The sequence below is a fragment of the Pelecanus crispus genome, chromosome 2 (genome assembly GCF_030463565.1).
Source record: "Pelecanus crispus isolate bPelCri1 chromosome 2, bPelCri1.pri, whole genome shotgun sequence".
Taxonomy (NCBI): Eukaryota; Metazoa; Chordata; class Aves; order Pelecaniformes; family Pelecanidae; genus Pelecanus; species Pelecanus crispus.
Window position 1 is genome coordinate 70,469,409 of NC_134644.1, and position 27,444 is coordinate 70,496,852.

At 39.5% G+C, this 27,444-nt stretch overlaps 1 protein-coding gene across 1 annotated transcript in view; it reads right to left on the reverse strand.

The window, feature by feature from the left end:
- COL15A1 (collagen type XV alpha 1 chain) overlaps window positions 1–27,444 on the reverse strand; it is a 165,774-nt gene that overhangs the window by 55,488 nt on the left and 82,842 nt on the right. The window contains exons 10-17 of the mRNA XM_075705876.1: window positions 27,085–27,147; window positions 21,308–21,385; window positions 19,170–19,232; window positions 16,317–16,442; window positions 9,742–9,804; window positions 7,127–7,162; window positions 6,183–6,335; window positions 1,634–1,702 (exon numbers count right to left, since the gene is read on the reverse strand). Of these exons, the coding sequence (XP_075561991.1) occupies window positions 1,634–1,702; window positions 6,183–6,335; window positions 7,127–7,162; window positions 9,742–9,804; window positions 16,317–16,442; window positions 19,170–19,232; window positions 21,308–21,385; window positions 27,085–27,147 (651 nt within the window). The remainder of the gene's footprint in view (window positions 1–1,633; window positions 1,703–6,182; window positions 6,336–7,126; window positions 7,163–9,741; window positions 9,805–16,316; window positions 16,443–19,169; window positions 19,233–21,307; window positions 21,386–27,084; window positions 27,148–27,444) is intronic.

A 27,444-nucleotide genomic window follows, 5' to 3' on the forward strand; every position in this document is an offset into this window, starting at 1 on the left:
TGAGGAGACAAAGGTCTGTAAGATATTAAACTGAGTCAGCTATAACTCCAGTGACTTTGAATTACTAGTACTTTAAACCAGCACAGCAAAGAGCTTCTCAAACTCGCTCCTGTCTCCAATGTTCAGTTCATTTCTGATGATTCATGGAATCAAAAAAACAGGGTTGTACAGAGCCTCTGGAGGCCATCTAATCCAGTCACCCCCTTGAAGTAGAACTGTAACCAGCTCTAGATCAGGTCAGTCATGGGTCTCTCCAGCAAAGTCTTGAAAACTTCCAAGAACAGAGCTTCCACAACTTCCCTGGGCAAATTGCCCCAGTTCTGCACCAACTCCCAATGAAAAGGTTTCTCCTAAGGATCAGCCTGAATGTCTCAAGCTGCAAATTGTGACCACTGTCCCTTGTTGCACCATCTGGCACTATGAGGAACAGTTTGGCTTCATCATATTTGCAATTGCCCCTCAAAGACTTGTAAGCAGCTGTTAGATTGTCTCTATGTCTCATTTTTGCCAGACTAAACCATTTCACTTCCTTCAGCCTCTCCTCACTGGTCATGTACTCAAGGCCCCATGCCATGTGTACAGCTCTCTGTTGGACTGTCTCTGTCGCCTTTACATCCTTCTTGAAGTGGGGTACAAAGTATGGATTCAGCATTTCAATGCAGCCTCACTAGCCCTGAGTAAAGGGCTATAACAACAACTCTGTATCTGTTGGCAATGCTCTTTCTAATGTATTCCAGAACAGGGTTTGCCTTACTTGCAGAGACAGTGCACTGTTGCCTAGTATTCACTCTGGCATCTGCCATAACCTAAGGTCATCATCATCAACACTTTCTCCAAACTTGGGCAACAAGACTCATTCTTTGAAAGCTATGCTTTGAAAGTTTGAATGTTTATTTTGGAGTGAGCACAGGGGCAAGACTTCTGAAGACCAAACTAGAACAATGCAGGCAGCTCTGGGAGGAGAAATGCTGAATAATTGCCTGCTTTGGGGGAGGCATCATAGGCTGCAGTTTTGATGTTATTGCTAAGAATGAAGATAAATCCAAATATCTGGTAAGTACTGATGCATTGTATTCCCATATTCCCTACTTGGTGCTTTAAAGCATCCCCCACTAGCAAAAATCTCCTGAGACAAAGTGATGGAGGAAAAAAGTTCCCTTCTTCTGGGACATTGCTTCCATACAACTGGGAACATTTTTTTAGATTAAGTGGTATTTCAGATTATGCACATTTGATTGTCAAACTGTAACATTTCAGTTTCATGTAATTCATCTTCATATGTAATTCATCTTCATATGCAAGAAGGGCATCTATTAGGGTAAAACAAGAAATAGAGAGCTAGATAATACAAAAAGCCCTATTTCACCCTTTAATCTCTCAAAAATATACCAAAACAGACTCCAAAAATCATCAGCTAACCAGATATCAGAGAAATACTGTTCAGATTATTTGGAGGACACAGTTATTGTAATGTCACTCTAGAGCAACTGAATCCAGTGCAGTGCAGTGACTCCAAATCTATAGCTGACTGGGGATATGCATTTCCAAAAAACAGAGAGGAGGACACTTTTGTTTTTGAAAAAAACCCCGCTGACAACAAACAACACTCTCCTACCCCCAAACATGTACTTACCTTTGGCCCTCTTGATCCTGGAATTCTGGATTCACTTAACAGGCCAACGCTACCTGATCCTTCCATGTCCTAATGGAAGAGAAAAAATGCTACAGAATTTAAGAATTTTTCTTTTTTTTTTTATCCTTTTTTTTTTTTTCAACTGCTCTGTTTTCTGGAGTCCTGTAAAAAAACTGGAAAGATACTGAACACAAATATTTTTATCTTTTCTCATTAACTTTTTTTTTGACCAGTGCATGCTGTTCTGGAGATAGGCTCCACTCAGATGTGATAAGGGCATGTTGATCTTCCTTACAGAAACTCTGATCTTTACAGTTTTGCCAATTTGACACCATTTCTCCAGCACTTCAGGCTGGACAGCATCAGGCAGAAGTGAGACAGCATCACAGTTTTAAGTATGTGCTATATTCAAGCATGCTGTAGCAGTATTTTTCTTTTTAGCATTTACCTGCCACCTGGCTACTGATATATTGTAATGACTAGTAAGGGTTACACAATTGATTTAAGGCAGGGAGAACTTGCAGGCAGTTTGTTAAGAGCAGTAAACTTTATTAAAAAATAAAGGTCCTTCCTAATTCTCACAGTTCAATGTTGAACTCCTGCCTAAAATACAGCTTGCTGAAATGAAATTGAGCAGAAAAAAATGTTCTATCACAAAATTGTAGAATTATGTTGGAAGGGATCTCAGAGGCTACCTAATCCAACCTCCTGTTGAAAGCAACATCAACACTGAATTCAAATCACGTTGCTCAGGGCTTTGTCCCCTCAGGTCTTGGAACCCTCCAGAGATGGAGGTTCTGCAGCCTCTCCAAACACCTGTTCCAATGCTTGGCTGTCGTCAAGGTGAAAAATATTTTGCTTGTATCAAGTCAGAACCTCCCCTGTTTCAATTGATGATTGTTGTTGCTCATCACTCTGTGCACCACTGTAAAGATCCTAGCCGTGTGTCTTATCAATAACCTCCTTCTAGGTATCAGAAAGCTGCTAATATGCTTAAGTCTTCTCCAGACTAAGCAAGCACAGTTCTCCAAGTCTTTCTTCATAGGTCATGTGCTCCAGCCCACTGACCATTGTCATGGCCCTCTGATGACTTCAGAAAGATCTCTGTGAAGTGGAAGACCTTGAAAGCAGCATCCATATTTCCTGTGGAGGTTTTCTATGGGTTTTAAAGGAGACTATGCAGAAAGCAGCAACCTCCCTCCAGCTCTCATTGTTCTGACTGCGATATTCCAAACCGCTGGCAGAACCAGGAGCTGCCAGTTCCAAAGCAGCCAAAGAAATAAAAGTGCAGGCTGCCATAATTATCTGTTTTATCCGCAGCACCTTCCCAGCCACATGTTCCTATCCCTTACCTTATGCCTAATCTAGAACTTGTCAGACTGTTCTTCAAACCATCTGGATGAACCATGCCAGCAGGAAACTGTTCACTTGCTTTTAGCTGCAGTTTTAAATGCAGCTGTACTGGCTTAATTGTTTCCTTTTTCTGAAAAGGGAAAATATTGATCTCTCTTCACTCCCCTTCTCACAGCCATACAGCCTTCATGTTCAACATCAGTGCCATGTGTTGAATCCTCTCATTTTTCTGTGAGCCACTTTAAATCACTAAAATGGCAGAAAATAGGTTACTTTTTGAGGGTGGGATGGTTCCCTAAAATTTTAGTGAATTAAGTTGAGTTGTGGAAGGATTGATGGAACACTGGATGTTAGTGTGTGTGAAGGGCAGGCATGTGCCAGGAATGGCTGCAGATGGAAGGAGGAGCAGGAGCAGCCCAGAATCTCCACCTCTTAGTGACAATGAGCCCTTGCATCAGCTTATCATGTTTAGAGGACCCATACTCCTTGCCTACTTAGGTTTCTGCTAGTTAGTGACTTGAAATGGCTCAGATTACCATAGGTCTGATGCACTCTGGAGATGGTGTAAGGGAAAGGGTGGAAGACCAATTAGATCAGCTTAAGCTGCTATGGAATGACAGCCTAATGCTGAAGTTATGGAAAACATCAACTGACCTGACTCCAGTCAAAAAGAGAGATCTCATTCTTTTGCCCTTTTCCACCAACTCCATGAGAACGAGAACAAGAACAAGAGAAGCAGAAGGAGTGCACAGCTGGAATCAGGTCCTTCCTTTCGGGGACCAAGGTGGGAGACACTGAGTCATCAGGTTGGCTCAAGTCCTTTCATGTAACTTCACCTGAGACTGAATGTTATTCATACTTTCATTTTCCTCCTCTGTCAGCTATCAGTGTGTCAAATATCCACAGAAAAACTGCTGATATTGTTTGGCCTGTTTAACCAAACACTTGCTACTTAGGGTAAACCACAAGCTGTGTTTCTAGGTCCTTCTTTCCCTTGCCTCCACTGTGCCAATATATTTTTTCCCTTTAAGAGAGTGTTTGATGCTTGCTTTATATAACACACCATCGCTTTTGACATCTGCATGTTTTTAATGGGTTTACCAGGTACCTTCTGCAGCTCAAACTGTTCTTTTGGCAAGCGTAAGTGCCAGAAAACCCCATGCCATTTGGTTTTTGCACATAGCTGATCACAGATGCTAACAAGTGCTAACAGGAATGTTTTGCAGAAACAGCCGTACAGCAACAAACAGACTGCCAACCAAAAGGTAGTGTTGCCCTAATGAACTGGCAGACCACGGTGCTGCCTTAACAGATGGCAGGGGTGGGCATCCAAAAGATCAGCTAGAACTAGCAAGACTGTTAACAGTAGTATTCCTCTCAGGGAAATGACAATCATGCCAATTCTGTTCGGACTAGATGGAGTTCAAGATGAAGCCAGTCAAGATACTGTTCTTGCAGTTAGAGCAGGGATCCTTCTGTCTGTGTGTCCATAAAAGCAGGGACTTCCAGTTTTCACTCTCTCCTGCTCATCTGCTAACTTTGCTCCCCTGAGACTTAGGTATCAGAAGCGGTAGAGTTTGGTCCTAAGTACCTACCTGCAGGGGAACTCTTTGGTGGCATAATAAGGCAAAGTTGGCTTCTACTCAAATAGTGTGAATGGGGAAGAGTGGAGAATCTCTTAACACTGGATCCTCAAGGGTCACAGAAGATGACTGTAAGTCAGAGAAGCCATCATCCTGGGCTAAAACTCAGGATGAAGATGTGGCTTACCAGTAGTCCTTATCTGATTCTGAGACAAGTACACATTTATTCATGGGAGACTCTGTAGTCTCAGCCTTTATAGTGTGCCTAAGTTAATGCAAGGGAGTGTTTGTATGCTTAGACTTTATGCTGTTCATGCTATCAATTGCAATGCTGGCAATTAAGAACTTGTGAACTGCTGGAGAGATTTTTTTGTCCATTGAAACCCACTGACATCAGTGAGATTATAAACCAATAGTGTATATAGTATAATATTATTTAGTCAGACATCAGAAATCAGAATATGTCTCTAAACAAGAATTAGTGGTTGCCTCTGTGCTTGGAGTACTTAAAGTGTCTCTAGAGTAAAGAAAAGAGAAATAGAAAATGGGTAGTGCAGATACTAGGAGAAACATGTGTGAGTAAACTCATACCTTTTAAACACCACCACTTTACTCCAGCAATTCTACAGATGGCCAGTAGTTTTGGTCAAACATTGCTTATTTCTCTGATGAAACAGAACTCAGTTTCTATGCAAACTTGTATTATATCCCATGACATGAAAAAAATGAAAACTCTGAAAGACTTTCCTGAGCCAAACAGCTAAAAAAGGGAAGACACATATGTGAATATTGATGTAGGCAATTTGTCAACCTCTCTTCACAAAGATGTTAATGCAGCAGTTCTAGTTCTTGAATTTGAGTGTGCTCCCTTTGCCTTTCTGTACTGTAAAGCCACTTTCTGCTCCAAAAAGATCATCTAAATGAGCAGTTCTCAAATGACATGTAAATCTCAGCTTGAGCTGGCCAGATCTCATATCTTAAAGTGATGAAGGCATTGTTTTCAGAAGTAGAAAGAGTAGCACTTGCAATTTATGTTTTTTTATAGAACATTTTTCTTCTGAGTAGAACAGACCATTAAGTCAGAAATGTCCAACATCTGTCTCTGTATTTACATGTCACATAAGCGATATGCCTAAACTAAACTTGTGGCCTCAAGAATGACAGCATGGGAAAAGTCATAGCTTAAGGTGGACCTGCATTTTGATTTTAATGAATACTGTCAGGTCTATATGTATATGTAGACAATTTCTCTAAATTATTTGCATGAAAAAAAGTGCTAAAGAAGTTTTCCCTTGTAGTACAGTATTTGAGTATTTTTTTATTAGCAATGATATAAGCATCAAAAATACCATCTGAACATTGTTACTACTGAATAGTTTCATGAAAATTGCCCGAGGAAATCCATTACTTCCATGGTCTAAGCATGGCCAATTGTATGGTCAAATGTAAAAGGAATTATAGGCCACTCCTAGGCAAATTTCAATCTAGAGCGAATGACTCTATCTGTCATCAATTCAGCCTTAAATAGCTGTGAAATATACAGGTGATTACACTGTCCGTCCTCTGAAGAAAGTAGATGCATAGCTACAACAAACCCCATAATAGCAAAATACCTCAAATCCCAAACTGTAGCTTAGTCCTGGAGGTCCAGGAGGTCCAGGGAGCCCAGGGGGCCCAGGAGGTCCTGGTGGTCCAGGTTTCCCAGGAGGCCCAACAGCACCAGCTTCTCCTTTGGGGCCTATTGATCCAGTGACTCCAGTGTCACCCTAAAATAAAAAGTCAGTCTATTCGTATACTGAACATGCATAAGTAGACACAAGTAAATAGAAATCAAATCAAAGAATAGTTTGGGTTGGAAGGGACCTTAAAGATCATCTGGTTCCAACCCCCCTGTCATGGGCAGGGATACCTTCTACTAGATCAAGTTGCTCAAAGCCCCATTCAACCTGGCCTTGAACACTTCCAGGGAGGGCGCATCCACAATTTCTCTGGGCAACCTGTTCCAGTGTCCTACCACCCCCACAGTAAAGAATTTCTTCCTAACATCTAATCTAAATCTACCCTCTTTCAGTTTAAAACCATTATGCCTCATCCTATCACTACACTCCCTGACAGAGTCGTTCCCCATCTTTCTTGCAGGCCCCCTTTAAGTACTGGAAGGCCACAATAAGGTCCCCCTGGAGCCTTCTCTTCTCCAGGTTAAACCGCAACTCTCTCAACCTGTCTTCACAGGGGAGGTGCTCTATCCCCTGATCATCTTCATGGCCCTCCTCTGGAGCTGCTCAAGCAGGTCCATGTCTGTCTTATGCTGGGGGCCTCAGAGCTGAACACAGTACTCCAGGTGGGGTCTCATCAGAGCTGAGTAGAGGGAAGAATCACCTCTGTTGACCTCCTGGCCACACTTCTTAGAGAAGTACTTTGGCCAACTGAGAAGCCAAGTTTGCCAACTACATTAGGTTTCACAATAATAATCTTTTAGACTTCTCAGCCCTTTTCAGTAATGTGCTGTATTAGAGTGATACTGTTATCCTATAAAGACACTGTCTTTTTTTTTTACCTTTGGACCAACAGAACCAGGAAGACCTTGATCACCCTGTAAAAGAAAACCGATCCTAATTACTTACAGTACGAGCATTAGACAGACAACAAACCCACATTTATGATATTTTTGCTTAATTAAAATACCCACAGATTTCTGTGTTGTTTAATCTGATGTCATAATGTCCTTTACAGGAAACATTAGACCTCTTAGTTAAAAAGAAAACAATCTGTAATTCAGGAGTTATAATAACAAATGAATAGCTCTGGTGTGGTATGTAGACAGGATGCAATCTTGCATTTCAATTATTGTTGCAGATTTTAAAGGTCTGGAGCATGCAGAATTAAGCATTGTGGATCACATCCTCATGCTTCTGAACTTAAATGTCAAAACTCTCATGGGATAGAACAGAAGCGGAAACTGATTCCACACAAGTTGTCTAGGGCACTGTTCCAAACAAGGGATATGATAGTATGATTTTAAGGCTCATCTGCAGCAATCAAGCTATTTCAGTTGCCTTTCTACACTTTACTTAGATACTGTTTTTTCCATTTCTATTTCATGGAATAGACAGAAAGTCACAGCATGCAAACAGTTCTTTTTCAAATTGCACTGAATCTAATGGAATTAATCATTATATTGGCAAGCTCCTGTCTTTACTTATTCAACAGAAATATTGCTTGAGTAAGGTCTGAAAAAAATGAGTAAGCACCAGGAGTAAAATTATAACAATGTTGTCTTCCAAAAGTAATGGCAAAAAACCCCATCAAATTTCACTCCAAGGAACAAATTGTCTTTACTTTCACTGCATCCTGCAGTTTCTCCCTGTAATCTTCTCTGGATTAACCAGGAACAATGATTAAAAATAGATATTGCAATATAGATTAAATCAAGGTTTTCAGAAAAATGAATAGTAGAAATGGAAAAACCCTATTATCCCAAGGTGCCGGGGATTGTATTGAGCAGGTGCAAATATGTAGCGCTTCATTTCTAATTAAACTTTTATCAGGCATACACAATGCAGAAAACAGGCTCAGTGAGGTAAAACATTTGAGATTTTGTCCTTTTTTTGAGGATTATGCCCTTTTTTGAAAATTTAATTTTTCTTCCAATTACTTCTTTTTCCACATCAGTCTCTTCCTATAGTACGCAATTCAGGTTCAGTTTACTTCAGCTAGACTCTTTCTATTCTTAGATTCCTTTATGTAAACCACATACCACTCATGACAATGGACACAAGTTTTGGATGCCTGCTTTGTAGCATACCTACTGCATTTTCTGGATAGCTGCTAGTTCCCATGTGTGCTGCAGTTTTACTAACCTGAGGCTTTTGAAATCACAACTCAGATCCTTCAGTCCCCAGAGGAGATTTTAAAAAATATCTTGTGATTTAAAAAAAAAGAAAAATCAATATTCTGGCCATTTAGGATTTGCCTTTTCATTTCCCTTACAGTATGTAAACTTTCAAGGTACACTTGGGAATCTTGCGCATAAAGTGTGGTGTAGAAGCTCACTAGAGGATGAAATTTTCCTGTAGTCTTTGTCTTCTCCACATCCTTCTTGAAGTGGGGTGCAAAAAAAAAATGGATTCAATATTTCAAATGCATACTCACTAGCCCTCATTAAAGAGTTATAAATAAATCTTTATATCTGTTGGACACATCTTTGTCTCCTTTTTGCCAGATTAAATGGTTTTAGCTCCTTCAGTCTCTTCTCATTGGTCACGTACTCAAGGCCCCTGCCCATCTCCATAGCTCTCTGCTGCACCGTCTCTGTCTTCTCCACATCCTTCTTGAAGTGGGGTGCAAAAAAAATGAATGCAGTAATTTGGGGAAACTTAAAAAGAGTGGCAATTTTGCAATATGTAGTTTTTGGTTCTATGGCAACACAAGAAAATCTATCTGCTGGATGCTACGATCCCTTGCTTTCATTTAGATGTTCCCCACTCCTCCCCTGTTGCCAGCCATCGTGCTCATCTGATCATGCATGAAGCCAGCCAGTGCAGCAAGTCAACAGAAAACTAAGTAACCCTTTGCTGCCGGGTTAGGATGCTGAAATGTGTCATCAAGGGGTGAGTGAAGGCTGGAACTGCCACAAATGTGGGGGTAGAATAGCATAGCTGGGGGTAGCAGCAGTGCAGTAGTCAGCAGTTAAGACAAATACAGGCTGCTGCAGAAGTGTACAAAACTTGATGTGTCAGTGGTCCACAGAATCCAAACTTAAGCAATTCCAGTTGCACTGGTATACACACGTACCACACAGGGCGCTTTCTGCAGGGAATATGTCAGTCTGTGCCAGTCTGGAATAGCTGGAGTTCTTTCTTTCCCCCTACAGACTCATCTGCATGAGTCCAGTCACAACTGGCTTTCTACTGGTGAATCACAACAGAGTAGCTCATATTGCATTTTGAAAATTGCATGCTGCAGAAAGTGAGACTGTACCCAATAGGGAATTCTGGACTTCTGAATATGCCTTTTGAGATGTGTTCTAATAAGCCATTAGCAGCTGGATTCAATTAAAAAAATATTGAAGTCAGCCAACACTATGTTGCAGGGACAACTATTTATAATTTTAACAGCCTAGAATTGACAAAGATTTTCTACTGAGGTAGGAGCGACAGATGTTTAACTTACCTTTTCTCCCTTCTGTCCTGGCGGGCCAACCACTCCATCAAGACCAGTAGGACCCTGAGGACCCTGTAGATTATAGTAAATCTAAAGCAGGTACCACTTGAGAGCCCTCTTTCTAGCACATGCAAGTAAGTATTTTGGACCAACTGATGGTACAGCAATTATGAAAGACTAATGTGTAGGACTAGGTAGCACCTAACACCATTAAGTTCTAACATTCGTATTTTTTGTCTTCTGAGAGTTTCGCTTTGTATCAAAACAGTATTTAGATGTATTTTAATGGTAAAGTATATAAAACAATCACAAAATAATAAAAAAAATATAAACCAACATAATGTAAATACAATGCTAGCGTGCAAAATAATGGTGTTATCCAAGCAGGTTTTGACAACACTACTACAGATGCGATGGGGTTGAAATCCACATGCACTTCAGCCATCCACACTTTTGGCAACCTTAGTGCCAGATGAGAGCCAGCTGAGAAAAAGTTGGTATTGACAAAGTCAGAAAGTGGCCCAGGTTTTCTGTGTGATGCTTCACTTCAATTTTGCCTTGAAAAATGTATATTTAGTTCTCCACCCAATTTCCTGTGTTGTATCCATGACTTTGCATGCATTTGAGTGAGCAACCAGGCTGGGAAAAAATTGCTTTGTAGGGTCAACCAGTCAATCAGTACAGGTATTGAAGTCCAGCCCACAGTACCTATACATGCAAAAAAGGGAACAGTTACATGCATATTTACATGTCCTGTGTTTTTAAAATTGGGCTATGAAAGCCTTTAATTAAATTTAGAGGTGTGCATTCTGGCCTTTGAGAATCTTCCATTTGTCTGTTTTAGGGAACGATATAAATGGTTGCAGAAGGAGATAGAAAACATTATTTTGCTCTAGTGTTTTCGGATTGGTCACAAAGATCTCATTTTCCCAGCTCTCCTTACTTTTTTCCCATGTTTTTGCCCTTTGGATGCACCATATGTGATAGAATAACTAATCAATTCTTTTTAATATTAAAAAGATCAGAAATATTTTCAGTATGTTTCAAATATTTTCATATTGTATTTTGCCATGATTACATAGACAGAGAAGAAGAGAGGTTGGACTAAGAACAATAATTGTTCTAAATTTTAGTGACTATTTTCCCTATATTGCTTAGCAATTTTAAGTTTCATTCCTCTAAAATTGCTTATTTCCTTTACAGCTTTTGAATAGTCTCTCTTACAAAGCTAGCAAGCAACACTTGGAGATTTGTTATTCACTTCAGGGTTTATTCATGCCTTTGTGAGCTACTTAAAAAAGATAACTATAGAAAATATCTTTATACAATGCCATGAGGCAATTTAACTTCATGTAGCATTTAGAAAATATGTATTTAATCAGATCAAAATCACATCAGTATCAGATGCAGTCTGGAGCAGTTAGTGAAGCGGTATTTCCCATTACAAAAGGCAGCCTTTACCCAGATATTTCCAAGACATGTTTCTCATGAGAAGAGGTGTTACATCACCAAGTTCTCGATTTAGCAAGGACTTAAGCCTGCACACAGCTTCAAGTAATTGTCTAGTCATCTGAAATTCGTATTTGCAACTGAAGACCTTTAATTACACAACTATTTCAATGTGTTACTGAATGAGGATTCCCATCCAAAAATTTCTGCTGTGAATAGATCTCACTTCATTTATCCAGAGTGTGCAAATGTGTGCAAATCTTTGGAGAGCAGGGCTACAGTTTCTTAGGTCATCTGAAAGTGTGAGAATGCATGGGTCTGTACTGTTAATAGCTGGAGTTTTCCTTCAGCAGCCTGCAGACTTGTCATGGTCTGATTCTTCTGAAAACATACTTTAGTAGTCTGCTTAACATTTAACTTCTACTTTTTTAATCCATCAGGATTTTCCAGGTTTCCCAGGAATTATCCTGAAAGGGGACAACAATGATTTCTGATGCATCAGAAAAATGGCTGGCTACAAGTAGTTAATATTATAGCCTGTGAAATCCTAGGTTACACAACAGGGAACACATTCATCTTTAAAATAGAAGGTGAATAAATACATATTTGTCCATTTTCTTTGAATTCTTTTTACATTATTGCTTCATGACAAATTTTAACAAAATGTCCCAGACCATTCTAGTTACTTTATCTTCTACAGATACAGAAACAGCCACAGTCATGAAGTTGAAAGTACATTCTGAATAGAAAAGATGTTATTATAGATGACCTTTTAATCTAATACTGCACTTTGTCAAATGCATCAAATAAAGCGTTAGGGTAACTGTCTATTTTATAAGACTTGCCAAGGGATTTTCTTAAAATTGCAGTCATAATCAACAATACAATTTGATCTGTCTTGGATTCAGGGGAAAAAAAAAAAAAAAAGTACTGTTGGGACCATAACAGTTAGATGAAATCTGGGCAGCATTTCAGGCTTTTTTATTTTAGAGTGCCATCCTGATTACAATCAGTAGATGCAGAGAACAATGGCCACAGCAAGGCCAGTATGATTTGTTGCATCAATAGAGATGGGAAAGGGGAGGGAAACTGAGGCCAAAAGCATGTATTTATTTTAAGAGAATCACATTTCTGCATCTGTTCGGTTAGTTCATAAAACCTATCCCAATCGATCTATTTAAGCTGTTGTGGGGGAATTTTCCACCTTCCAAACTTGAATCATTCCTAGGCAAGCTAAAGCCCATATGTATTTGAAGTTGTTGTCTGTTAATTTCTTATTTTTCAGCTCTGCTCCAAGTTTGTATGGGTTTTGGTTTTGTTTGTATCTCAAGCACAAAAAGCAGTGGATATTAATTTTGATCACTATAACTCATGTTGAAGCTGACTGCCTGAATGTGATTACTACCTTTTTTTTTAGTCTTTAATTTTTGCTTTCCTGTTATTGATCATAGACTATCTTTGTGGGTTTTTTTTTTACAATTTTTATCTAAATATAAAGAATATCCTCTTTTATGGGAAAATATGCCTGGTCATAAAGCAGACTGCTTCTGATAATAAGCTTTAAGATTCTAAGCATCTTCATTTTACTGAAAAATGATTATCAATTTTAAATATACAAGCACTGGGGAGAAACAGTGGTCTGTATTAGAGGACAGAAGACCTCCAATTATTCTCTGAGGATACTGCGGTTCTGAAGATACTATGGTTCTGAGAAATGTTGCCAAAATAGGCATTTTCATGACAGGTCTCTGCAGGGCTTTTTAGAATACTTTATACTGTCCTAACTCCTGGAAGATGTGATTTTTTTTTACATTTAAGGCAGTCATTCAGTGACTAGATATGACTACAAATAGCTTACCTTCAAACAACTAAAATACGAAGTAAGGTAATTAATTAACTGAAAACAAGGAAAGACTGGCCAGACACTGCATTTACGTAATAAAGCTATGCCTTTTTCCTCATTATATTCTAGAAGGACTTCTGTTCATGCTTAAAGTGAGACAAAAGCATATGAAGCATATGCCTAAACCACTGCAGTGCCATGGTCTTTAGCACTTGCTGTTCTCTTAGTCTGAAGTATTCGCAGCACTTAGTGGGAAATATTTATGGCACATCTTAAAAAAACCCACTTCAACAAGTTTGTTGACTCCAACAACAATGTTGTAGTGCTGAAATATTATTGGAAGTCTAGCAACATTGGATATCACAGTCAGGTGAGAATCTCAGCTTGTAACTGAAATAACAAGTTTTTAGCCTTCTTGGTTACAAATGAACAAATCCACAAGCATACTAATGTGTTTGTCAGAGATACTAAATTTCACAATCCAAACAGCAAATAAAAAGGACTCAGTCTCATGAGACTGCTCTCATGGATTCTCAGCCATGCTTATGATTTTAGGGAAATAATAACCTGACAATAAAGAAACAAATATATAAAGCAAGTAAGCAAGCTCTGTCCTGGAGTCAAGTACTGTGATAAACAGAGTAAGCTATCCAGTGCCAGTCTGGTCTCTGTTCATGGATGAGCTCCTCATCTCCTTCTTCTTTTACTGCCAGGGAGAGGGGATCTGGCATATTGTAAAAGAGTTTGAAGAAGACTGGCTGGGCCATGGAAATTTTTCCCCTTTGCAAACAATGCAGAAAACATCCAGGAAGGACTGATAGGCCATGTGTACAGCAGGGTCAGCAGAGCATGGGGAATGCATGCTAGGAGTGTGGCCACTGTGCAGGATACTGGAGAGCTGCTGTCAGTCCACCTACAGCTCTTTTTAACTAAACCATGGGCTCTTCAGGTCTTAATTCTTTAATTAAAGCAATTAAGAATAGGAAAGAATGAAAAATGTTTTCCTGCTGTCATAGCCTTTGGGTTGTTAATGGCAAGTTTCCTAACAACTAGTGGGGCGAGTGTGCTCTCAATACATCCTTTTGTCCTGCTCCCTACATCCTCTAGACCAGAAACTTCTTTCCTTCCCAATCATTGGGATTTTCTTCCAAGGAAACCATGCTATAGAAGGATGTAAGTGGAAAGGTGTTGGAGACAGCTGGGTCCTATCCTTTTATGCTATCGGGATATGACAAGGTCAGCAATCTAAAACACAGAAGCACACCCAGGCCCTACAGCTTAGAGATGTTTAATGAGACAGAAAACACTGGAGCTCCAGGCATGTTTAAGGCTTTTTCTAGCAGGATATGCCAGGAGTACATTAAATAAGCCTGTGCAGGTTGTCACTGTTGTTGTAGCAGCATGAAGTTCAGTTCAGGCCAGCCTTGTTGGTTTTGTGGCCGGCAGGCTCAGAGCTCCATGCTGCTGCATGAGCACTGTTGACTACTTCCACGCTTACCTGGAGTCTACAAGAACTGGCCTGCAGTACTGTAACTGCAGGGCAAATGTGTCCTGAGCACATCTTGTTGGATCAGAGGCTAACTCTGTAAATAGCACTGCAAACAAACCATCGAGAATGCAGAACATGATATTACCACAGTTACTGCATAAAACCATTGAAAAATCCATTGATAATTTCTAGAAAGCAAAGAATAACAGAAGAAAGCACAATGTTTACAACACATTAATTTAATAACTGTTTAGTATTTATTTTCAAATTTAAGTCAGTGACACATTTCTAAGGATCTGGACTACAACTGTTAATTATGGTGCAACCCAGTTGTCAAAGCTCCTTTGCATGCACAGAGGAGGCCTTTTCTGAAACATGTCAATGAAAAGCCTGGATGAAAAATACTGCTTTTTGAGCCTACTTCTGTGGAACCAGGTTATTTCACCTTAGTGAAACATCTCATTACCAGGCCAGAAACACTAACTGCCTTATCAATCACCTGTAAAATTGTAAAACAAAAGGACGTTTCAGTTAATAACCAAGCAAATACTCAAAACATAACCAAAGCACTTGAGTGCAGCAAACGCTGAAACTGTGTGTAGCTCAGCAAAATGATAGTCCATGTACAGCTACATCTTCTGCACTCTGTTTATCACAGCTTTAATTTGGCGAGGTTCATAGGGATACAATTTATTTCAAGATGGAACACTCTGAAACTCTGAAGTCGAAAAATTACCCTGATTTCTGACCTGTGTTGAGTAGACACAGATATCTCATATACAACTCAGCCTATTCTCAGTGTTTCCCTGCAGGGCACATACATCCTCAGCTCTTGGTTTTCATTGGCTTCCTATGCATATGCTTCTTGGATCCCATTTTAAAGATTTTCAGGTGCTTAATTTCTCTCTGCACAAAGGATGCTGCCTTCCATCTTGATGGCCAGACACTTAAAATCTACCATACCCACATTTTTTGATTTTGTATTAACTCCTGACTTGGTTATCCTCAAAAAAAACCAGCACAGCTGAGATCCAGTGGAATCTCCTCTTTATCATATGTCACCAATATACTTCTTCAATATATGCTAATTACACCTTGTCAGATACAGCAATGATCACCCACTTTGAAGGTAATCTGAACGTATAGATCAAATCTAGTACTGAAAACAACTGTTACTGGCAGATGGTTGGTAGGCAATAAGGGAACAATATTAGTAAATATAGTTCCACAGAGGATTTGCAGAGTGGATCAATGTTAAAAAAATAATTTTCTTCACTGAAAAAACACTTTAATGAAGATTTATTAACAAATAGATAACACTCAAACTTTTAGCAACTTTTTTTTACAGTAGAACTGTTTTTCACATGTCCACAGGAATAAGTGTTTCTACCTAGCTTAAGAAAAAGAAGGAAGAGAGTTCCTGAAAGAGGAAAATTCAATTTATGCTAAAAATTACCTGCAGATTTATGTAAATGATTTAGCAAACTTCATTTTCCTGAAAGCACCAGAGGAAAAATAATCCTTAGCCTTATTCAGTGTTGGTAAAACCATCCTTACTTTTTATTTATTCTCATCCAGATTCACCAGTATCTGTCTGCCAAATATACATCCTGCTGTGGAGTAATGTGCTTTGGTTAACTAGACTTTTTTTTTTTTTTTTGGTAAAAAAAAAAGCATAAAATCCAAGCACTTCAATTAAAAATATTCTCCAATATTATTAAGAATTATACAGACTGCAAGCCTTAGAACTTAGTGTTGTAGACCAGAAACAACATTAACATTTGTGCACAAATGGGTACTCACCTCGGGGCCTGGTTCACCAGAAGCTCCGTCTTCCCCTGGTGACCCAGGAGGTCCTACACCTGAATCAGGTGCTGGCTTTCCCGGAAGACCAGGCAGTCCTGGAGGGCCTGGTGGCCCAGGAAGACCCTGGATAAATCAGCAGCATTGTAAGAAATGGCCCTAGCCAGGTTCATTTGTACATACATGGAATAGGAAAAGCTCACACAAACTGTTCAGGTTCATAAAACTCTCAGCTTGGGTTGCCATCCCCCTTCTGCTTCATTAAGAACCAATTTTAGTTTCACAGATACACTCCTTACATAGGGTTGCAGTGACCTCCTCCATCCTTGCTCTCTGAATTGTGCCACCTCATGGCATGCAACAACAAGCAGGAAGTTTAAAAAACCAAAAAATTCTGTGTCAGCTCTCTGTAAGCCAGTGAAGACCTTAGAGACATTCCAATGATTGACCTAACTTCATTTCACTTAACCAAAGTGAAATCAAGGGATCACTGAACAGAGGGAAGTGGTTAAGTTTTCTTCTACTCATTTCAAAGGGTTTCTCCATGCTATTGCTGGAGCACTGAGAGTCTGTACTGATGGTCAAGACCTGACTGTGCTTAGTGCTGTAAAAATGGCCTCTGCTCTGAAGATCTATCCTGCGTGGACATGATCTATTTAAACTGAACAAAATGAATGAAATATGTTACTTTAGGAGAAATACTACCTTTGCAAATATTCTCTCTCATGCAAGTCTGTCCTTGATACTGATTGCATTAGCAGGCAAACATGGACAGTTGGAAATTTTGGAGCATGGCACTGTAAGGCAAGAACTCTAATTCTGGCTTAGGGTCATCTAGAGGATTCTGTTAGGAAGGTGGTCATCTTGGATTTTCAGTACAGTAAACAGAGCCTTCTGCAGGGAGCCATTCCAAGCACTCACCTTTCTCATTAACTACATAGGGTGTCTAAAGAGGCTAGTCTACTAAATTAGGCAAGATAACTAACTTTCAGCATGTGGCAATTTGCTCCTGAAGAGCCTTGGGAGTAAGGTATTCAGCACTTTGGAAGAAAGAAGAAACAGAAGAGAAGTCTTGAGGCAGAAATCAGTCTGAGAGAATGAAAAATATCACTAGATATGTTGCAAAACAGAGGCCTCAGACTGCTATACCATTCTGCAGTTCATAGGAGACAGGCATCCAGGGAGTTCGTTCCTCAGAAAGCTGCAGTATTATTGGTGAAACAGCTTCTAATCGAAGGGTGGAAATGCTCCATCCCAAAGACTGCATAAAAGATTATCTCTCACTCCATCTCGATGGATCAATAAAAGCGTTCTCATTTATGTCTCTTCATCTTCAGCCACTTGACATTTTCCTAACATTTTTCCTTAACTGTAATATATCGCCTGATTCATTATATATCTGACTGGTTCTGTGGATGGAAAACCACATTATTTGCAACTGCAATACATATTTTATAGATTGCTACTTGGATTTTCAACAGGAACATGATAAAAGTAGGTCTGGCTGACTGTCTAGAGATAATGGATGAAGAAGTGGCTCAAGAACAAAACAAAACATACAAGATAGTTCCAGATCTGGCAGCAAGTTCCAGTTAAGTGATGTTATTTTTCCCCCAAAAGGCACATTGTTCTGTGCAGGATGTATAGGAAAGATAGCCTCACCTCTGAAAAAAATAGTCCAGCAAAAAATAAGTAGAAAAATATCCCCACTCCAAATATTTCCTTTGCCACTCAACAGCTCAGAAGCAGAGCAAGAAAAATAAGCCAAATGTCCCATTTTTAATCCAGAGCCATGCTCATCTGAGTACTGTTTCTCAAAATATGTCAGCTCTCTGTGAAGGGGAAGCACAAGACCAATGCACCAATTCAATCCCTAAAACAAAGCTTTGCTGTTGACACATAATGCTAAGAGCGACATACTGAGCTAAAATGTTAAACCAGTACTCATCATCCCACCTGTTCTGCTCTGTTCCTGCAGCCTGCTGATCCCTGGCACAGCTGAAAGCTTATGAGTCAGCTGCATTTTACAGCACAGCCTACTGAAATGAAATGAAATTTATGCTGATTTTCCTGAATTTTATGTCTGCAAAATTAAGTAGTTTAGTAGATTCACAAGCCATATAAGCTCTTTCTGAAGCTGAGATAGGCACCTCCAGGATGAAGTGAACATCTAAGGCAGCAACTGCTTTGACTGTCCCAGTTTAACCAATGGCCAAGTGTGCGTTAATAGCCCAAGGCTCAGATTTACCTGGTGTGAATACTCCTTCACAATGACCGAAGTCTGGTCTTCCATGCTACACAGCCCAGACAACCTCACTCAGGAACATGTGCATCAAAATCTTATTAACTTTCACTAAGCCAAAGCATCTCTCTCTGCTAGCCAGCTTTGATGTGACAGTGTTACCATTCTTCACAAAGGCAAAGATACAGGGAAGTTCGAGTGACCATCAAAATGGATCAATACTGGAAGTTGCTGTGTGAAGTATTTCATACAGACATACTTATTTTTTAGAACAGGTACCCCAAATTAAAAAAAGCAAAGAATAGTATCATTCCCATCTCTCTCCTCTTCACTGTCTTCTCAGATTTGGATTAAAAGCATTTTCTCATTTTAAAAAGTCCTCTTGCCATTATTTCTTTGTCGTCCTCTTTCTTTCTTTCTCATACTACTTCCACACTCGCATACACTTAGGCTTTTTCAGATCTTGAAATGAAACCCTACAAAGCATTTCTGGGTGCTGTGAATTAAGTGTGTACAAAATTTGCATTGTGAAATGGACCTTCAACAACCCGGATGAGTAAAGTAAAAATCTTTATTATGCTAATGAGAAATAAACATCAATACATACTTACTCTTAAAATCTCAGTCTCTCCATCAATCTCTCCAGAACCCGATTCTTCAGGTTCCAGTCTATTCTGAAATTAGGAGAATTCTGTTTTAAATTGTTGCTTCTAAAGATGACAAATGAAAATATCACTTGCCAATTACTGCAAATACAGTTATAGTCAATATCCTTGCAGCAGAGTGTCACTGGTGAAATAAATTATAGTACAACAAAAACATTTCTGTCATGTTTCTACTGTTTCATGCCATTTTATTTTGTAGACACTCAGCTCTATATGTGCAGATGCTCTATGAGTACAGTGATAACAATCCTGCAGGATGCACATGCTATGTGACTGTTTAAGTGAACTGAAGATGAAACAATATCTCAGACAAATTTTAACTTTGGAAAGATACCTGTCAACATTAAGAATATCCTAAAATGCATACTTAACAACTGTTTCCTAGAATGTGCTTCTTAGTTCAAAAGCCAAATTCTGAGATTCCTACAACTGGAATCCAAAGAGGCATTTTATAAAGGGAAATGAATATACTAAAGAATTCTCTAAAATATTTTGTTGGAAAACCAGTTTGGTTTTAGTATTGCAATCTAGTTGTACTCATCTATAAGACAACTTCACAGATTCAAACTTCTTCAGCTTCAAAGCATCTTCCTGTATTATAGTGAAAACTACAATCAGCATACATATTGTCAAAGAATTTTTAAAACCTGTAAAGAATAAAAAGTATTTTTCATGGAAAATTTGCCATGATTTGTCTGCAGAGTATATATAGCAAAGTGAAATGAAGTCCAGTTATCCACTTTTTTAAATTCCAGAACTTGTTATGGAAGTTTTATAGAACTCATAATTTTAAAAATTAAAAGGAATAAACCAAGATGTGCAACAAACAAACTTGGCATTTGAAATATGACTTTTCTACATGTGTGAGTTCCACCACATTTAAAATGAAATAATGTCAACTCATATAAAAGTAAATTATCTACAGATTCCCATTGCAAGTCCTTAATGAGTTTTATAGCTGTGTAATGCTTTGTAAACTACAGCCCAAAGTACACACAGAACTAGTACCTGAATTAGTTATAATAGTACCAAAGCTAATGTTTCAAAAGTGCAGGAGTCAGGGATTCATTCTCTGGCTGCACTAGAACTCCTTTCACTTCATTCCAGAATAAAAGGCCTTGAAACTTGCTATCACAGACAATAAGAAATTAAAGGTGGTGCAGGACCTGGTGTTCACTGCTACATTTAGAGAAGTGGCCTTTGGGTGAGAAAAGCTGTTGGACTGGAGCACCTTGTCCTAGTGATCTGGAGCTGCCTTGCTGGTCTCTTGAAGTCAGTATTAGTGGAGGCTAAATAGTGCAACCCTTCATAACACTGTTACTCTATTTTTGTGCTACAGAAACAGATTGGTATAATTTGCCAGACCCTAGATCAGGGGACCATATAATCCATTTTTGCCACTGGAATATGTTGCAAACTATCTTGTTAAATACAATACTCAGTGTGACAGATCGTTTTTTTTAAAAGTCCACCACAGGACTTCAACTGATGTCAGTGGTGGGCCGTGTCTACGTGTAAAATCAGCTCCCACACCATGAATTGAAAATTCAGGCCAGATTCCTTCTTCAGCTGCATACACATGTATCCTCATGGCAACAGTGGCAACATCCTCAAGTACAGAAGAGAGATGAATCTGAAATGTATTCTTCAACATTGCCTGTGTACTGACCATTCAAAATATGAACACTGTCACCACACTGGTATGTGTTGTAGAATTTAATGACAGCAAATTTAAGCAACTGTCAAAAAATTTCTGTGTTCAGCAGCATGAAGCAATGAACAATTCAGGTTTATAATGCCTTTTTGAGGAAATTTCTGTCTCTTGCTCTTCCATATATTACTGCTTTTGCACAGGAGAGCACACACATTGACTGGTTTTTTAAAATGTGACTACTGGGTGTTTATGCAGATTACAGTACTCACACACTTTAGCCAGACATTTATTTGCATTTCTGTGTGAGTGTTTTAGAAAACTTGATTATCTCTGTGGCAGTCAGGCTACTTTCCCAGAGAAAACCTCCTATTTAGTTCTTGATTCTTCTATGGCAAGCAGAGCTCACTGACAGAGAACCCCAAATACTCACTAATCCTCTGGAAGGAGCAGAGGGACCTGCAGGTCCTGGTAGTCCAGGGGGTCCTGGCAATCCCTCACCAGGATCACCCTAAAACAGGAATGAAGAGAAATCAGCAAGGATTTAATCATATAAATGCAGAGCAGGTTTTTTAGCACTACCTGCAATCTTTATGGATTTCTAGTCACAAGGAACAACAAAAGTGTCTGCTTAGATGCTACGAGCAGAGTTGAACTTTGTTCATTTCTAAGACAAGCTCCCAAGAAACATGATCTTTGCATTGGCAAAGGAAGAAAGGACTTCTCCCTTTCTAACTTCTGCAATGAATTTGCAAGTGTACAAACAGTGTTAACAGCGCTAGACAAAGATATTTCTTGTCAGAATAATGTTTTATGGGATCTTGCATTTTTAGGGTACATTATATGCCCTCCGCCAATAAATGAATAAGTAGAAAGTGTGGTCACACCATGGTACTCAATAAGTAAATGTCTTCATTTTATTGCTACCATCTGTAATGCTTTTTCCAATACCGCTATGTCATGATTGTTCCTCTATGTGTTAACCTTTATCTACTGCCAACACAATGAAAGGCCCTGTTCAGAACTGTGTCATTTTCTCTCATAATTGCTACCATCTCTTCTTCTTTGGCTTTCTTAAATAATCTCTGACATTTTGCTGAGGTTACTTTGAAGCTCTTCTGCTTAGGATATTTATGACTTTTATTAAATTTTCCGCTCAACTCTAGCATTTTTCACTCAAGTCAAGAGTTGAAGGTCTGCATCAACTTTTTTAATCTGAAGTTGGAAGTCTTTTATAATCTTTTCATTCTCAACTATCTATGTGCCTTTTTCTGGAGAATTCACTAAGCAGGATTTGGCCTTTGTGTTTTAAACTCTTTTGGGAGAAGGATGTGCCTCTGCATCCCCTAAAATGGGGTGAATAGGATAATAAATAACTGGCAGACCAAAACATTATAATTGATAATTATGCATGTTGTTTTCATCAAATGATCGGCACTCATTTAATTTCATCTTTTGAAGTCTTGTATACCTCTAAAAGTGATTGATGATGCTTGGTTTTTACCTGATACATCTGACAGAAGCAATACCAGGAGAAAATATAGTGTCCTCCTCTGCCTGCCTGGCTGTCTCACATTTCTTGCCTTTGGCATTCAACAACCGCAGTTCGCCATTCTGAGGGGTTCCTCAATGTGCATTTTGGACATTCTTCCTACATGGTGATCCTGGTTTCAGGACAGATGTATGTTTACATGGGAAGAAAGAGCAACATAACTGCTCATATCCCAGAGCTTCTCTCACCATTGGGAGTGAAAAGCGCAGCCTTCCTTCTACAAATGCTTTAATGTAGCACAGATTCCTAGCCATCCATCCTGACACTGCAGAGCTGCAAAGTGTGACTTCCTTCCCACCTTACAGCAGGAGGAGAGAAACTAGACTGGTTACATTGAGCTTTCTTAAAGGGGTAGAAGTCATAGAGACATAGCTGACACTGTTAGCCAGCCTCTACTGATCTATGCTTTGCCCTCTCACCTGCCAATTTGTTATCTGGACTTATGAGCATTTTAATTATGTTCTCTGAATTCATCTATTCAGTCACATAGCAGGAGACACTGAATTTTACCTGCCTCTTGGTCAGTTGCTCTTTATGCTTGAGAATTCATTAGATAAATGTATTCATTCATTTCTTTGTTCCCTGTGGCTTTGTCAAATGGTTCCTATAGTGATACTTCAGTCATATTCACAGAGAATGTGTTTAATTAATTTGGGGCTATTTTCACTGTCTGCCAGCATGTTCATTTACAGACATTCTTAATTCATTTTAACATATCCTTTGCTTTCTTTCAGTGATTATTACATTAGCTCCTGTCAGTGTTTTGTGCTTGTTTTCATGAAATTGTTTCCACTTTGTGTGTACTACAAGAAAAAAGCCCCAGTTCTCACATTTGGATCACAGTCATGTCTAGGAAGCCTAATTGTATCCATTTCCAAGGAGCATCTCATGGCTGTATTTCTGCACTGAACAAGGACCACAGTGAAAAAGTGACAGCCAGCTCCCCACTCTCCACTGATATGTAGCACCCTATTCATTCCCATCTTTCTATTTTCCATGAGAAGAACAAGAAACAGGTGGGTGGATCCTGCTACTGTTCCTCAAATTTAAATATTATTCTGCTGAAAAAGTGCTGACTCTCTGTAGAGAGCATAACTGGTTTGAATTTTTTGTGTGTGCACACAGATCAATTCTTTAAGCTTTGCTCACCCTACCAACATAATGGGTCCTAGGAAATCACACTGATTGGGATAATGAAATCATTTTCTGGACAACTAACAATTTCAAAATTATTCACATGTGTAAACTAGGATCAGAGCAGTGTCTTCTTGTTTGTCCTGCTTTCTGCTGCAGGAATTGGGTCTGGTTAAAGTATCACCAAGAAAAAGCTCTGCATACAAAGCTGTCAGTGTTCCTTCGTGCTTTTGAACATATTGTTAGGATTTTTAGCACCTGTTTGCTAACTTATCTTCACAATGCCTCTTTGAAGTATCTCTTGAAAGTATTAGCCCAATTTTAAAAACAGGAAACAAAGATTAAGATGTCTTTACTAAATAAGCCATATAAGTAATCAGGAATAGACTACAGGAGTCTTTTGCTGCCAGATACAACCTCAGCTCACTATGGCTAAGCTAATTCTCCTGAAGCCAAAATGTTCTCCTTCTGATGCCTATTCTAATCAATAAAATAATGCTGGGGACAATTCTTTGGCCCTGAGGTCATGTAGAACCGACTGGCTGTGTTCACAGTACTTAGGTATTTGGCCCTGAGCCTCCTTTTAGCCTTCAAAGATAATATTTTGAGTATGGTTTTTTGTGCAATTTTCATGAAATAACATGAGAACTATACTGCAACCCATCAGCATGATGAGTATTTGAGAGTAAAAAGCCTGCTGGGGTAGCCCTGGGGGAGCATGTAGAATGAACAGAGCCAACCTATGCACAGTGTCATCTTGCAGCATACTGGAAACAGTTAACAACCAATGCTACCCCTGAACAATGCTAGAGGCATTATCTGAAAGGGATCTATTTGACACAGGTCAAAACATTGTCAGGGACCATGCTCACAAGTCTGAACCATCAGCAATTCAGTCAGTTCCTGGGCTTGTTTCATTTGACAGTGTAGATGTAGCATTTGCTTGAGATCAAACTAACAATAATTGCAACTGCAGCAGCTGCAAAATAAAGCTTCTTTTGCTAATTTGCACTTTGCTTATAACTAGAAGAAGTGTAAACAACCATAATCTTGAAATCTTTTCCATTTGCTTTGTTTTCATTAAAAGCAGTCTGACTGATTTTATGGTTTACTAACATGAATTATTTATGTCAGTACCAAGCATCCTGGAAATGACTCTGCTCACAAGAATGACCAAAGCAGACTTGCAGGAAACTTGGAAAGCAAATTGTCAAATGACAATTAGGCCATTTTTTCAGCTTTTTCACTGTGTGATTGACAAACACTATAGGGGAAATCGAGCCTTTGCTAGAGGGGCTATAGTATTTCCACAGTGCAGAACAACCAAAGAAGGCTCCTGGCAAGCATCCATAGAGAGGGGAGGCACTATCTGCATCAGCTCTGTATCAGGAAAGAAGAATGTAGAGAATTAACCAAATGGGGTGAGAGGGTTACAGAGAATCATGGGCTACAGACACATGTGTAGCTCCTGGGCTATGAGTTACGCCACACTACTTAGAATATGCTACTGTTAAAATGTATCTATAACTGCTGTAATACTTTTAAAGTGAGATTAATGGCACTGCAGTTCTTGGTGGTATCACGATCACTTATTTCAGTGTCTCAACCACAGAACACTTAGATGATACTATGCACCAATTGCTGCATTGCCAACAGGTTGAGGGAGGTTATCCTTCTGCTCTACTCATCTGAAGTACTGTGTCCAGGTTTGGGCTCCGCAGTACAAGAAAGATAGGGACATACTGGACTGAGCCCTGTTAATGGCCGCAAAGACAACTGAAGGACTAGAGCTTCTGACTTATGAGGGGAGGCTGAGAGAGATTATATTTAGCCCAGAGAAAAGACTACTTGGGGGGCGATCTTGTCAATGTGCATGTATATATGTGATGGGTGGGAATGAAGACTAAGTCAGACTCTTCTCAGTGGTATCAAGGGAAAGGACAAGAGTGAATGGGCATAAATTGAAATATAAGAAATTCCATTTAAATGTACACACACCCCTTTTTTACTCTAAGGGTGATTAAACACTCAAACAGGTTACCCAGAGAGGTTGTGGAATCTCCATCCTTGGAGATATTAAAACTGAACTGGACACGGTCCTGGGCAACCTGCTCTAGCTGCTTCTGCTTTGAGCAGGGGTGCTGGACTAGACAGTCTCCAGAGAGGCCTTTTCTGGGATTCTGTGATCCATGCTGCAGGTTTTAGCACCGATGGAGATGTAAGTAGCTCCCTGTCAAAGTCCTCCACCAATACCACAGTCCTCAATCTGGAACCTACTCTGCTGCTAAACTCTGCCAGTGCAGTCCAGCGTTGGGGATAGGGTGAAGAGTGGGGAGTAATGGAGAGACTAAGTGGAGAGAAAGAGAATCCTGGCTCAACAAGTCCATCAAACTGCCCTTTGCTAATCTGAGACTGCTCAGAGGTTTCAGAAACAAGGCTCTGAAATACCTGTACAGAGCACCTGCCTGTCACCAACTGATTTAAAGTCGTACTGATAATCTGCCTTCATAGCCTATCTTTCCTGAAAAGCCTGTATCCATACACTGCAGCACTCCAGTTGTGAGCTATCCTACCATGTCTCTGTAACCTCAAAGAGGTGATAGCCCTGTAACTGTGCATGGACTTCTAAGCCCTCCTGTTTGTATGCATGCTGCCTGCTTTTGTGAACATGTACCCGAGACGGGTCCCAGACATGCTGCTTTCACCAGGGGAGTGCAAGAGTGTCCCCCATCATGTTGTACCTGAGATGATTCCTAACTCCCTGACATGCCTTCACTTCTCTTCAGCTTATGATAACCCTTTCCCCAACGTATCTTTCCATTACAACAGACAGACTGTTAGCTGGACAGAGAGATGGGGGGTTGCCATGCAGTCTCATGACCTGATACCTACACTGGAGAATAATTTTACCTTTGAAATTATTCTGGCCCCTTTCAAATTGAATCTGAATACATGAGCTTTATATGGGTTATGTTTGTGAATTTACGAAGCCTGAATTGTTTTGGTAAACATATGAAATGAATTATTAATTTGGCACTTGGATTAACTGGCTGAATGCCAATTTTGTGTGCAATGTGCTTTAATGATAGATTAATCCATTATATCTCACTTCAGCTCAGAAGTGATACAAGTTGTTACTGCAGAAGGTTTAGCTCTTATTTCAATTATGTTCATTTCATATCATGATTATACTGCTTCTGTTAAATCACTTAGCCAGTGGAGTAAGTTGCACAGAGCATTTATATATAAAAATTGACTTCTATTTATTAAGTGTTAAATATATCTTCCTTAGCTCTCCTGTAAAAGTCCAACATTTTCTACTGCTGAAGTTTATTCATATTCTTGAAAAATCCTTATGCTTTTGTTATAGCTGCCCTTCACACAGATTCATGAGTGAGCAGCAGTATGTTTAAATTCTTCCTGTGATTCCCTATTATTATTATTTTTTCTCTCAGAGTGTACCAAATTAACACATGTCCAAGCATAAATGATATCTGATTGTTGGTTATTAACAGGACACGTACCTTTGCGCCTTTTATGCCTGCTTTTCCCTTCGGTCCTGGCAACTGCTGAAGTCCATTTTTACCCTAAAAGGAAATAATTTTTTAAATTAGATGTTATTTTTTAGGCAGGTTAAACAGGCTGTACACTAAGCAGCAGAGGCTGGATGAAAGGGTGCTACGTTCTAACTCTTGGTTTGTGCAGTGGGAGGAGATATAGGACTTACACCTCTATGTAGCTGGCAGTGCACAAAATGTGCCTCTCACCACATCTACTCTGCCCACAACAAAGTGGCAGTGAAGCCTGTTTGGGAGATACAGACAGAAACACTTGGCAGGCTGCATTTGGATTTGACAGGATGCCAACTGGACCACATAGCACTG